The 13082-nt window shown below is 61.0% G+C and overlaps 1 protein-coding gene across 1 annotated transcript; it reads right to left on the bottom strand.

Annotated features, from left to right (window-relative positions):
• Positions 1-207: 207 nt before the first annotated feature.
• On the bottom strand, positions 208-12726 carry LDBPK_361010 (dynein heavy chain, putative; the record flags this gene model as incomplete). Its single annotated transcript, XM_003865170.1, has 1 exon — positions 208-12726. The coding sequence occupies one exon, from the start codon at positions 12724-12726 to the stop codon at positions 208-210; it is 12519 nt and encodes a 4172-aa protein (XP_003865218.1).
• Positions 12727-13082: the final 356 nt, after the last annotated feature.

The raw sequence follows: 13082 nt of genomic DNA, 5'->3' as shown, positions 1-13082 counted from the left end.
GAGCACGAGACGGCCGGAGACACACAACGCCCTCGGCAAAACGTGAGCAAAGAAGCTGTGCTTACTTTGGTGCCCCCCCCCCAGCGAGTGTACACGTACGCGTGCACACATGTGACTCCCCACCACCACCACCTCCATCGAGGAAACACGGAGAGACAGAAGTACACTAAACCGTTGGAGGCACGGGCGTTCCGCTACATTCGCGGGTTACACGCTTAATGCGCACACAAGGGCCACGCCGCGCCGAATCCAGTGCTTCGCGTCCGCTTTAGGCGGTGTCCGAACTTCGACGGCCAGCACATAATTCGTTGAGTGCCCAGTTGTGCTCAGCGTGCCGGCGCGACGCACCGTCTTGTACAGTGGGCACTCGTAGATGCCGCTCGCCGGGGATAGCCGGTTGACCACTGGCTTCAACCACAGCAGCGGTGCCTGCTCATAGAGCACCTTGGGCAGCGACTCCGCCAACGTCAGCGTTGCAGGGTCAAAGCGTGCGCCCTCGATAAACATGCCATGGATGTAGCACCCCACCTCCGGCGGCGTCGTGACCGATGCCGGGTCTGTCGACATCCATTCAAACTCGTAGCTGATGGTGTCGATGGAGATGTGCAACGTGCGCGCGTAGTTCTGCAGAACGCTCGTCAAGAAGGCCTGCGGGAAGAAGAAGCCGGAAATCCAGTACGCTTTCGGGTGCCCGTTCGCGTACCAGTTCTGCACCATTGCGAGGCGTCGCACCAGGTCATCCACCCAGGCACCCAGCGACTTGAGGCTCGGGTATGCCTTGTCGGACCACAGGGCAGGCACCTGGTTGTTGTACAGGGCCAGGTACACTTCCTCCAGCTCCTTGCTCATGACCATCTCGCCGCGGATCGCCATCGGCAGCTGCTCCAGAGTCTGGTGCAGAAGTGTCACCAGTCGGTTAAAGCGGATGGCCTCCTGCACCAACACCGTGTTCATAGAGTCTTCGTACTTGGTCGGGTACTTGCGGCGGAACTGGTCAACGTCAAAGGGTGCGGCGACTTTTCGGTGGATGGCCTCCGCGAACGTCTTCACCATGTCATCCGGCGTCGACGCCGCTGCCGAGGACGATGGCACGCCGTCGCCGCGGCGGCCCTCGTCGCCATGTAGAAGTACAATCGCCTGCAAAGTCTCAAACGTCTCGGTGCGGGCGCAGGTGATGTCGGCATTCTCGTGCAGCCCGAACGTCTCCGGGTTGGTGTTAAGCGGCCACGAGGCGACGTAGTCCAGGTACCCCTGCCGGTTCGTGACAGGGATCGACTGGTACTCCTCCAGCCGCGGGCAGAACAAGTAGCCGTCCGCCATGACATCCGGCGTCACGAAGCGCTCCAGCAGTGTGTTGAGGGTGCGGCGATCCCACTCATCTGTTACACGTCCACCGTAGTGGATGTTGCCGCTCAGCTCCCGGATCACTGTGTAGGGCACCTCGGCGTACTTATCCAGGAACATCTTTATCTGCGCCGCGCAGCAGCCCAGATCGCCGCTCGTGAACTCGTACGCGATATTCCACCCGAGCGGGCCGAACTTGCGACGCTCCTGCAGCAAGGCGTGGAAGAAGCACATGGAGAAGAAGAGCTTCTTCAGCTCCACCGACTTCTGGCAGCTCTCCAGGAACTCACCAGAGTAGGCGCCGATGGAGCGCGACACGTTCGCCTGCAGCCCCTTCGGCGGCTCATTTGTCATCTTCACGCCGTTCTGCAGCACCGCCACCGGAAAATGCGCATTTGGCATCGACGTCAGCCACAGTCGGAAGCTGGGATGCGTGTTTGGGGTGATGGCCTCGACCAGCCGTTCCAGGGTCGGCATCCAGGACGTGGCAAGGTGGCAGTTCTGCAGCAGAACCCACGAGCCGTTCTCCATCCCCTCCTGCACCATGCGCTCTGCGCGCGGACCTTGCCCCTGACCGAGCGATACGTCGTACAGCTTCTTGCTCATGTTCTGCGCGTCAGCGAAGCGCTTCCAGTCGTCATAGGGGTCGGCACCTTGCGACAGGATAAAGATGAGCGGCACTGCCGGACCGGAGTCCTTGAAGGACGTGAGCAGGTCAAACGGCGGAGGCCGGATGAACTTTTCACCCATCTCCGCCAAGACAAAGTCCTGCAACCTCTCCATCAGCTTGTCGGGCCGCACGCAGCGCAGGAACATCAAGTGCTGCATTGGCGTCAGCTTGTCCGCCCAGTCTGCGGCCATGGGCTGTCGATGAGCGGCCGAGGACATGAAGAGCTCCTTGTAGTGCGACAGGTGGGCACACAGATGCGCCTTGAGGCCCTTGAACGGGCCGAAGTTCTGGTCTAGGTAGCACCACTCGTTCCACGTCGCCGGTGTGATCCAGCTCGGGTCAGGGTTGTCCTTCGCGTCGGCGACGAGCGTGGGGCCCTGCAGCAAGAACCGGAACTCGGCGGCGTCCACCTGCCCGCGCTGATCCATCAGTCGCACGCAGAGGTAGACGGAGAACATGAGCTTGTGCTTCTCAAAGAGGGAGCGGCTCACGTTCTGGTAGAAGCTGTAGGTGAAGTACTCCTTCAAGTTCTCCAGCCGCTGTGCCACGTCGTCGGCGCGCCTCGCCTGCTCAATGCTCGCGATGAAGAGCTGCACGAACCATTGCAGCGAGTACTGATACATGGGGTCGACGTTGGAGAGGGTGGAGCAGCAGAAGTAAAGGCAAGAAGAGTGATGCGCGATGGGGCGGTACTCCTCACGGCTCGCCGTCAGCTCCACCTCGGCAGCCTCCGCCTCGGCTACCCGCGTCGTGATCTCCAGCGTCTTTTCCTTCGACTCGTTCAAGTAGGCAATAAGCTCCACGTCGTCGAGCACGTCGCCCTGCACTTCCTTCAGCTTGCACAGGATGCTCTCCTGCGTGTTGATGAGGTCGGCCTTCATCGCGGCGTTCTTCTGAATCAGGTCACTGCGCCTCATTTCCAGCTCCCTGCGCTCCTGTCCAACCACGACGCCGAGAAGCTGGTCCTCCAGTCCGCGCGGGGTGATGAAGAAGTTCAGCAGCGTCACACGCACCATCACCTCCGGGATGTAGTGCGGGTTCGGCAGTTTCGTCGTCATGAAGAACTTGAACTTCGGGTTCCACGGGATCGGCGTGTCGGAGATGCGAAGCATCTCCGTCCCACCCTCCATGAAGGTGCGTCGCTCTAGCAGAGGGTTGAGGCTGGCGTCAATATCCTCGCCGATGTTCTCCAGCAGCACCGGCCGCCCTGCGCGGATGCAGTACTCGATGCGCTTGATGAGGTCCTTTTGGCTTGGCCGCACCACCTCCAGCGAGTCCTTGTACGTCCTCCGGATCCAGCGGTTACCCTGCGTCTGGGGGTCGATCAGAAGCGGCCACCGGCGCGCGCTCTTCGCGAAGAGGGCGTTCTCAATCGATAGGGTATCCATCGGCAGCCCGTTCAAGATCCACTCCCGCGTTTCCACAGCGTCCTGCAGCGTGTGGTAGATGGAATACTGAGCACTATGCAAGATGGAGCGCTGGTCGAGTTCTTTGCCCCACGACTCGAGGAGTTCCTCGCGGTACACGGAGGTGAAGGGCCCGCAATACGCTATCTGGCCAGCCGCCACCAGCATGTCGCCCATCAGGTACTGGGCCGACTCGTCGATGCGCTCTAGCGACTGCATCCAGCTGCGCTTCTCGCCTGCTAGACCATCTATCAGCATCGCTGCACGCTCCAGCCGCAGCGCTGTCCGCTTCACCGTTTGGCCCAGCTCCTCCAGCTCCCGCTCCGCCTCCTCCTTGCGGCGCTGCATATCGGCAAGCCGCTCCGCCACATCGGCGAGCTGCGTCTCGGCCTCCTTCAGCTTCTGCTGGGCCTTCTGGTTCGCCTGCTGCGCCACCGCCAGCTCCTGTCGCAGCGGTGCCACCTTCTTATTCACCTCGTGAAAGCGCACCATGGCGTGCGTCCACTGGCACATGGCCGCACAGGCCTGACTGGCGCCAGCGATCTTCTTTGGAGTGAAATCGTCGGACGTGACGAGGGGCATCACTGCCTGGATCAGCTTCTCGGGTATGTTCTCCTTGTCGTACTGGATAAGCCGCTGTAGCAGCAGGTTCGGGTTGTTGAGGAGCTGCTCCTTGGCGGTAGCCCAGAAGTCCGGCTTCTTTTCCATCAGGCTCGCGGCGCGCATCTGCGGCCTGATTTGAAACAGAATACAGATGCCCTGCATCGTCATGACAACGCCGGCGGTGGGTGCTTTGTAGCCGGCCACCTCCGTAATCTGCGACGACTTGAGGTTTTTGAGGCTCTCCAGAGCACGGTCCAGCTCCGGCAGCGCCTCGGCCAGTTGCTCCTGCGCCGCGCCCTCGATGGCAGCACACTCGGCCTGCATCGTCGCCACTGCCTCACGCTCCTTCTGCGCCTCCTTCTTTGTCTTCTCCGCCTCAGTTGTCTGCAACTCCATCTCGGCGACGAGGGCCCTGATGGACTCATTCTTCTCCAGCAGCGCCGGCTGACTCTGCGACAGCGTCTGCTGCAGCTCGGCTACGGCGTCCTCAGTCTCGCGAAGCTTGGCCAAGCCGTTGATGAAGCGGTCCTTTGTGGTCTGGTTCTTTTCCGTCTGCGTCTCCATGAGCGCGCGGAAGGTGTGCAGCAGCTCCAGGAACGACGTAGGCGTCACGTAGTTGTGCCGCTGCGTCTCGGCGAGGAAGCGGACAGAGACGGCGTCGACACTCACGTGGATACGCACGCACACCTCCGTGCACGCCTCCACTGCCTTTGCCTGCTGCGCGAGCAGCGGCACCATGGCGAAGTAGTTGCGTGCCACGCTCCTCAGCGCCTGCTGCGGCCACGCCGAGAACCAGTCCACAGTGCAGCAGTTCACGAGTGCCGGAAACATACGCAGACGGCTTCGGAAGACCTCGCCCAGCGGAGACATGCAGAGAGAGATGTGGAGCTGGCTGCGGCAGCTGCGCACAAAGCGGGCGAAGATGGTGACCTTATCCACCGGCAGCCCCTCCGCCACGCAGACGTGCCGCATCGAGTTCAGTAGGTCTTCCAGCTCCTGGCCAACAAAGAGGTTCGGCACCTCACCGGAGTTGAGAAGGTTGTTCACGTCCTCGAGCATGGCCTCGTGCACAATTTGGGTGTCGGCGAAGAGAAAAAGCACCTGCTTCTTTTGGAGTGCGACGCGCTGCAGCACCGCTTTCACGTCCTCGCGCCAGGCGTTCATGGTGTACCCCTTCGCGATCTCGACTTGGAAGAGCTCGTACTCATTCAGGTGAGCGGCAAGGCGGGACAGCGACTGACGGCCAGAGCCGCCGACGCCGAGAAGCAACGCATGCCCGTTTGGCTTGCGCAGTACACGCGCAATGCGGCACACGTGCTGCGCAGCGTCGGCGAACATGACCAGGTCTAGCTGACGGCCGCCGATGCACTGCTGATTGTAATCCCGCAGCTGCTGCTCGAGCGTCTTGACCACGGCGTCGAAGTCGGCCGCCTCTTGATAGATGCGCTGCTCTGACTTGCCGCCCATGAAGTCCACAAACATGAGCGTGTTCATGTCTGCTGCCGGTGTCTGCGGGTTCTTGCTGTCGGCGGCTGCGCAGCCGTCGCCGCGATGACGCTGCGTGACATCGTTCATCGACAGCTTCAGGTGTTTGTGCAACTGCTTCCCCAGCAGCTCCTGGAACCAAGCCCTGTCCGCGTCGTTCGTCAGGCGGTCTTGAAAGGTTCGCATCTCCTCATGTAGCCACAGTCGGACCAGCTCCGGCACCGTCTTCACCGTCGCAGGGGTCGCGTTCGTAAGCCCGTCCATCACCTTCGCCAGATCGCGGAGGTTGAACAGGTAGTGCGGACGGGCAGGGGTTGGCTTGAGCTCTTTGACGGCGGTGTTGAAGACCTCGATGGACGCCATCACGACCGCGGAGAGCTTTCCACGCACGTCCTCGGCAAAGAGTGAAAAGTAGCTCTCCAGCAGTGAAAGAAAGATGCGGCTCATGCTGTCGTCCTCAATTTCAGGAAAAGCAATCTGATGAAAGTGCCGCAGGAAGCGCTGCGTGATAAAATGGCGGCCGCCGCCGGGTGGCCCCATCGTGCCGGCCAGCACCACGTCCACAATCGAAAAGAACTCGCGAGTGCGGCGGTCGTACCACCCTTTGTAGTCCATAAACTGCCGAAGCAGCTCAATCGGCGGCTGCGCGCCGTACTGCTCCTTGAGCGGCATGTTCATGTCGTCAACGAGGATGATAAACTTGCGGTTCAGCGGGGCACCCCACACCTGGGGTGACGCGCGTTTGCGCACCTCTAACTTGGAGAAGATGAGGTCCTGTGTCTGATTCGCGCTTGTGCGGGCCGAGAAGGTGAAGAAGATCGGCGTGCACTCCTTCGGCATTTCGTGCATCAGCAGCTGCCGCATCAGCACGGTCTTGCCCGTGCCGGTGGGGCCGCAGCAGAGGGTGTGGTACGAGTGCTCCAGAAGGATTCGGTTCACGTACTTGTACCGTGCCACGTCAGCCGTCAAAACGATGATATCGGAGAAATTGCTCTGCGTCACCTGGGTCGTAAACGGCGGCAGCCGCTCCGCCCACGCGATCCAGCGTCGCTCCTCCGGGATGAACTGGTAGTCTTGCAAGCATCCAATGACAGGCAGCTCGATGTTGACGTTGCGCAGCCGCAGCTCGTCGCGCAGGAACTTGTCAAACCGCTGTCGGCTTGGCCGGTCGCCAGTGGCGCCGAAGGACCACACAACGGAGAAGATCAGGAGATGCAGGTGAATCTCGCGCAGCAAGTCTAGCTTGTCCTGCGGCACCTCGTACGTGCGCGTCGGGGTGTAGGGCGACATAAAGCAGTCGAATAGGTTGAAGCAGGACACCACCAAGTTGGGCCAGGTGGACGGACTGTACTCGGTCACCTCCGTCTGCACAAAATGAATGAGCGATGGGAAGAGCTGCTCGCACAACTCCTGCAGATACTCCTTGTACGGGTCCATTGTGACGGGGAGTCTGTACTGTTGCCAGCTAAGGATAAAGTTGCGCACGCCAACGCACGTGTTCGGCTCAAGGTAAATCATACCGGCGCGCGAGACCGTAGCCGGCGAGGCGACCGCCAAGTCCTCCACCTCGAACCAGCAGTTCATGTACGGCGTCATCGCGATGATTTCGCCGGAGATGAGGCACAGTTTCTTGTTGTCATCCAGCACCGTGTTCATCGACTCAATCCAAAGCGCGTCGACCGGGCCGTCGAAGATGATCCACTGCCGCGCGTCGGTTGTGTCGCGAGCGGCCACGCGAAAAACCTCGCCGATGATCCCGTCCCGCCACTCCCCGGTCGCCTCGTCAAAGCCGCCGTAGAGTTGGGCCATCATGATCGACTTTGGGTTCAAGCAGTACGTCTTGACCTCCGCGAACTTGGTGCTCTTCAACTCCTTTCGCAGGTGCGTCATCGCCGCCTGCAGGACGCGTGTGGCGCTCGTCTTGCCACCCATCGTCGGGCCCACCGCCATCTGTCCATGGCGCAACACGCTCATCTCGTACAACTGCACGCACTTTTTCACGAACATCTCCGTCGGCTGCAGGCGCATCGAGGAGGCCTTCGCCTCGAGTGCGGCGAGGAAGTCACCGTAGCCGGCTGGAATGAGCTCCACGCCTGGAAAGAGGTCGGAGGTGATGCCGTCGAACAAGAGCAGGTCCTCCTCCAGGAACTTTGGCGCGTTCGAGTCGCGCAGCGCTCGCAGCAGCAACACGTCCTCGGCTTCATCGGGGTGCTCACGCTTCATCAGGCCAGCCGCCGAGATGACCGTGTTGACGGCGCGCATGCCAAAGTCATAGTGATCCTGCGACGAGAGCTGCTCGGAGCTCAGCCGAAAGGTTGCCACCATCTTCTGCGCCAGCTTGCGCGAGTCCGAGTAGCCGAAAGAGAACAGGCGAATCTCGGCAATCATGGCGTAGTCCGGCACCATGCACGCCACCGGGCGGAACAGTACCTTCAAGTTATCCGGCAGCTCTGTACGGCCGGCGTAGCCGGGGTTCATGGTGATGAAGACGGAGTAGGATGGGTCCACCACGATCTCCGTACCCTCGAAAGGAATGCGGAACTGCCGGGTGCGCGCCGCCTCCTGCAGCGAGGACACCTGCTGCGCCACGACGGAGAGCACCTCGACGTCGATGCGGTTGAACTCGTCGAAGCACGCCCACGCACCAGCCTGGGCCAGCCCCTTGAAGAACTTGGCCATGGATGCGTACGTCATACCCTCCTGGCAGTTGAACACCACACATTGCTTTGCTACGGCCTTCGCAAGGTCCTTCACCGTCTCCGTCTTGCCGGTGCCAGCAGGCCCGGCAGGGGCGCCCCCGAGGAACATGTGCATCGCCCCCGTCAAGGTCAGGTAGATGCGATCGGTCAGTGGCGTGATGACAAGACGCGTCGTGTTTCCCAGGTATTCGCCGCCGTAGCGAAACTGCGCCTCGACCTGGCGTAGAACGCAGTCGTTGTTCTCCCAGTAGCTGCGCAGCTGCGAAACCCACTCGAAGGCGTAGATGCTGTCTACACCGGCCTTGGCGAGTTGCTCGACGATGTCCCTGGCGTGCACCTCAATCGTGATGAGGCCGCTCAGGTTCATCCGCTGCAGGTTTGTCAACGGCAGCCGCACCGTCTCCACCAGCACCATCAAGTTCCGCTGCGCCGTCTCCATGTAGGGGGCGAGCGAGCCCTGCTCTTTCAGCGACATCTCGCACTCGTGCGTCCACATGATCTGGTTCACGGCGATCGCCACCTGTCCTGGCGACTGCAGCACAAAAGCCTGCCTCTTCATGGTGGCCGCGTTTTTCACACCCGCCTCCAGCTGCAGCCGGATCGAAATCTTCATCATGTGCTCAATCTCCGTCAGCCAGTTCTCGACGTACTTGCGCGGCAGCACGGACTGCGCAAATGGGATGTACTCCTCCATCTGCGAGTACATGCCAAACATCTCGTTGTCGGCGTTGCGCATGTCGATGCGGGCAATGTTCTCAAAGAGTTTGCGGAACTGCGGCTGAATCCTTTGCGGGTCGCGGGCCTCCGACAAGATCGCCAGCAGCTCGTCGTCAGACAAGAAGTAAAAGCGGGCGAAGGAGGCGCGCTTGTTCTCGAGGTACTGGTTCAAGCCCCGCTCCACCACCTCCAGCGTGTCGTTGTTCTCTTTGAGCAGCTCGAGACAGCGCTCCGTCGTCGTGCAGAACTCGAGCGTCAGATCCACCTCCTGCGCCTTGTTTGTCAGAAACTTCCAATTCTTGTTCACCACCTGGAAGCGCTTGTACTCTCCTGGCAGCTGGCGCGAAATGTCCTCCGACTGGAAGATGGGCTCGAGGTAGAGCCACGACTTTTGGCACCGCAGCCACGCATCCAGCACGTCCTGCACGAGTTTCAGAGAGGTCTCCCAGTTGGCGATCTCGTCCTCGAACAGCTGCTTGAAGGGAGAGAAGGAAAGGCTCTGCGTCAGCAGCATCTGATCGTCCAGCTTCTCCTGCATCTGGTCCACCACATCCTTTGATATCACTAAGCACCCGGTCTCCTTGTACGCCGTGACGCTCATCCGCATATCGGCCCACCCCGCCTTCATCTTCGCGAGAGACGTCTCGATGTGGAACTCGCGTGACGCGATTTCGGAAATGCGCATGAGCACATCGTTTTGCTGCGTCAAGTTCATGCGAACCACGTCGTCGAGACTCTGCAACGTGACGGCCGGCTCGATGGCCTGGCCAAGCTCCTTTGAGAGCTGGCTCCAGTGACGCTCATGCATGCCTTCCATGCGCAGGTACTTGATCGTTGGCACAAGGGGACGAAACTGCTGCACATTCTCGCGGGTGTGCTCCGCCACCTGCACCAACTCCGGCCTCAACTGTGGGTTGCGAACGCACGTGTTCATGATGCGAAGAGTGTCTGCCACGACCCTCTCCACCTCGTCCGCATCGATGCTCATAAAAGGCAGCTCGTGCCACTTCTTGAGTGAGGCGGACCAGCTCGCCGAGGTGATCCAGAGCGCCTCGTACGGCTCGAAGTCCGTGGCGAGCTGGTGCACCGCCGAGTAGTCTGTCTTTTCCATGTTGAAGAGTGATTCGTGGGTGTTGAAGGTGCTGGCTTGGCTACGCAGTTGACGGATCTTCTCCTGCACTCGCATTACATCCTCGGCGATTTCAGTCATGCGGTGGGCGTTGCGGTGCTGACCGTAATGCTCGACGATCTTCTGAATCCGTTCAACCTCCTGTTCAAACAGATCCTGCGCTCGGTTCATGGAGGCCAGCAGGCGCCGCTTCGTCTCTTCCAGCTCCTCAACACGTTCGTTGACGGCGTTGTCCAGCTGACTGGGCCACCCGATCGCCTTCCACTTTTTGTTGAACTCCTCCTCGGAGAGGGGGCGCTTGAAGCCCTTGAGCAGCTCGTGGATCTCCTTGGACTCTTCTATGGCCGTCTCCAAGTCGACAACACGTTCCGGAATCGTCTTGATGAAGTCCTTCGTTGCGACCACCTCCTCTGGTGTCTCTGTCGGCTTCAGCAGCGTCGCGTACAGCTCGCTATAGCGATCGGTCACCTCGATCTCCTTGCGAAGAGCGCGAGCGGCCATGACGTCCAGCACCTTGGCCGCACCCATGGCGCACTTTTTCGACAATTCACGGCGCAGCTCGCTGCAATCCACGCGCACGAGGCCCAAGTCTGCTGAGACAGGAATGCCATCCAGCACCTGCTGCTGCAGTGTGAGGAAGCGCTGCACCTCCGCCTCCACGCCGCGCGTGCTAGGGAAGCGCTCGTCGAAGGTGGCCATGTAGGCGTTCAAGTCGAGCTCGATCACCGCCGTAAAAGGGGTGTAGGTCTCCCTGTACGACTTCATGGCAACAGCGACGCGGTCGAGAACCACGTTTATCCGCTGCACCCACGACTCCATCAGCATGCTGGACGCAGCCGGTACATTGAGAAACGCCGTGGCCGGATCGTAGAGAAAGTCGAAGAGGACGCGCTCGACCGTGCGAAGAGTGCTGTGCTGCGTCAGGCACCGCTTCAGGAGCCCCTGCAGTGATACCCGTATCGACTCAACGGAGCAGCTGTAACTCAGGCACGCAGCAGACGGCTTCTCTGTCTTTGCACTGCCCTCGTCCTCCTCCGGTAGGTCGCCCGCGACTGGCTTCGGAGCTTGCGTCTCGGTGGCCGGAGTTTCCAACGCTTCCTGTGCAGCTTTCGCGCCGGCGTCGCTGACGCGCTTCGTGCACAGGAGCACGACAGAGAGCAACGGCGGCAGCGGGTGAGGTGGGGGCAACAGAAAGCCTGCAGTAATGCGCTCGTCGGCCCCGAACGGGGTCCGCGGAGCGGGGTGAGCTCCGCGCGTCACCTCGACCTGGGCCACTCCATGAACTGTGACGTGGTTGTCGCCGGCGTGCTCGACAAAACGGATGAGCGCCTCCAGCGAACTAATCAAGTAATGCTGGAGGGTGTCCTGCATATGCAGCTGAATCTGCCGCAGGTATCGCTCGGTACTACAGCCCGCGTAGGTGTTCACGTCGTAGTGGTGCAAGTGGACCGGGTCCGTGGAGGAGAAGGTGCTGAGTGTGCGTTTCACCATGTCCGCAGTCGGCGTCAGCCACTGATCCCTGGCGTGCAAGAAAGAGTCCCGAGTGGCCGTCGTCTCGATCTCCTCCAGCTCCATGAGGCTCAGCGGCCGCTTCATTTTCGTCGTGGAGTAGAGCACAAATACACACCGAGAGAGCAAGGCGTCGTCGGCTCGGCACACGGCCCGCGTGAGGGCCGCAAGCGCCGGGGAGGTGTTCCAGAAGCACTGCTGGCGGAAGGCCGCAACTGTGGCGGTGAAGCGCTCGGCCTGGTGAGAAGAGACGCCGTAGAGCGGGACTGGACGCGCGGTGCCGCTCATGAACAATGGCGACGCCGACAGCATCGTCGACGACGTTGCAGAGGGGCCCGTTAGTTGCGAGAGGCCGCCGCCCTGCGTTATGGAGTGGAAGAGATCGGCGTTCATGACGCGGCTGTACCCGGCGCGCACCTCCTCCAGTACGCCGGCCACGTTTAGATTCGACTCACACTCTACAAGGGCGGGTGTACTGACAGCAGCATCGAGCACGCGCCGGATAACAAGGGGGTCAAGTGCGGCGTACTCGTCGAGGGGGATGAAGTCAACGTACAACTCAGTGCGCAGCGCGGCCTCGGCGATGGTGCGGCGCTTGTGGGCAGCAGCGAAGCGGTTTGCGAAGTTCTCTGGATCTTCGGCGGCAAAGCACACGAAAACGCGTGGCAGCGCAAGCGGCCTCGTGTCTTCTGCGCTGCCGCACGTGTCCGCCTTCTGCTTCTGGGAGCTGCGAAGGTCTCTGCCGTCATCTGGCAAAACGTAGTACAGCTGCTTGTCCACGTCGACCTCCACGACACGCCCGGAGGTCCAGATGCCTCCCTTGTGGTGCTGCCGATGGTCCAGTTTCCAGAAGACACAAGGCAAGCCCGACGGAGCAGCGGCTACACGCGCCGCCCAGTCCTCCGGGGACAGCTCCTCGAAGCGAAAAGCGTCATCAAAGGCCTCCACGGGTAGCCACGTAGCGTAGTCCCCGGCTGCCGCGCAAGGAGCGATTCCGGCGCTACCGTCCTCTGGGTTTCCCACCAGATCGCTTGCCGCGGCAGCGTGCATGCCACGCGCGATCAGCAGCTCTGACAGCGTAGGGCCCGTATCGATGCGCTGACGCTTGCGCTGGAGAAGCTCTGCCCGCGACACCTCGCCTCGCACAGACAGGTTGGTCGCCATGACCTTCGGCTCCAGCTCGATCGCCACGGTGACCGATGCGTACTCGGCGGCCTTTTTATCTGACCTTCGCAAAAAGGGACTGAACGCAGCTGCCTGCGTCGCGGACGATGTGATATTTCCAGACGCGTGCGGCGGCCTATGAAGATGCGAGGTTGCAGGCGCCGCTGTTGTGACTTCCCCGGCCCCTGAAGTCGTGGAAGTAGCTGACAAAACAGCCGCTCCAGGGGCCTGCTGCTGCTGCTGCTGCTTTTGTGCCACTTGCGCGCGTCGAAGGGCGAGCAGCTCTTCGTAGGATATAGACATGATGGGGTGCAGGTGAAACCTGACGTTTCCAAGTGGAAAGAAAGAAACCAAAA

This window comes from Leishmania donovani, chromosome 36 (genome assembly GCF_000227135.1).
Source record: "Leishmania donovani BPK282A1 complete genome, chromosome 36".
In the NCBI taxonomy this organism is placed as follows: domain Eukaryota; phylum Euglenozoa; class Kinetoplastea; order Trypanosomatida; family Trypanosomatidae; genus Leishmania; species Leishmania donovani.
Note: the sequence above shows the minus strand (reverse complement) of the source record. Positions and strands in the feature narration are given on the sequence as shown.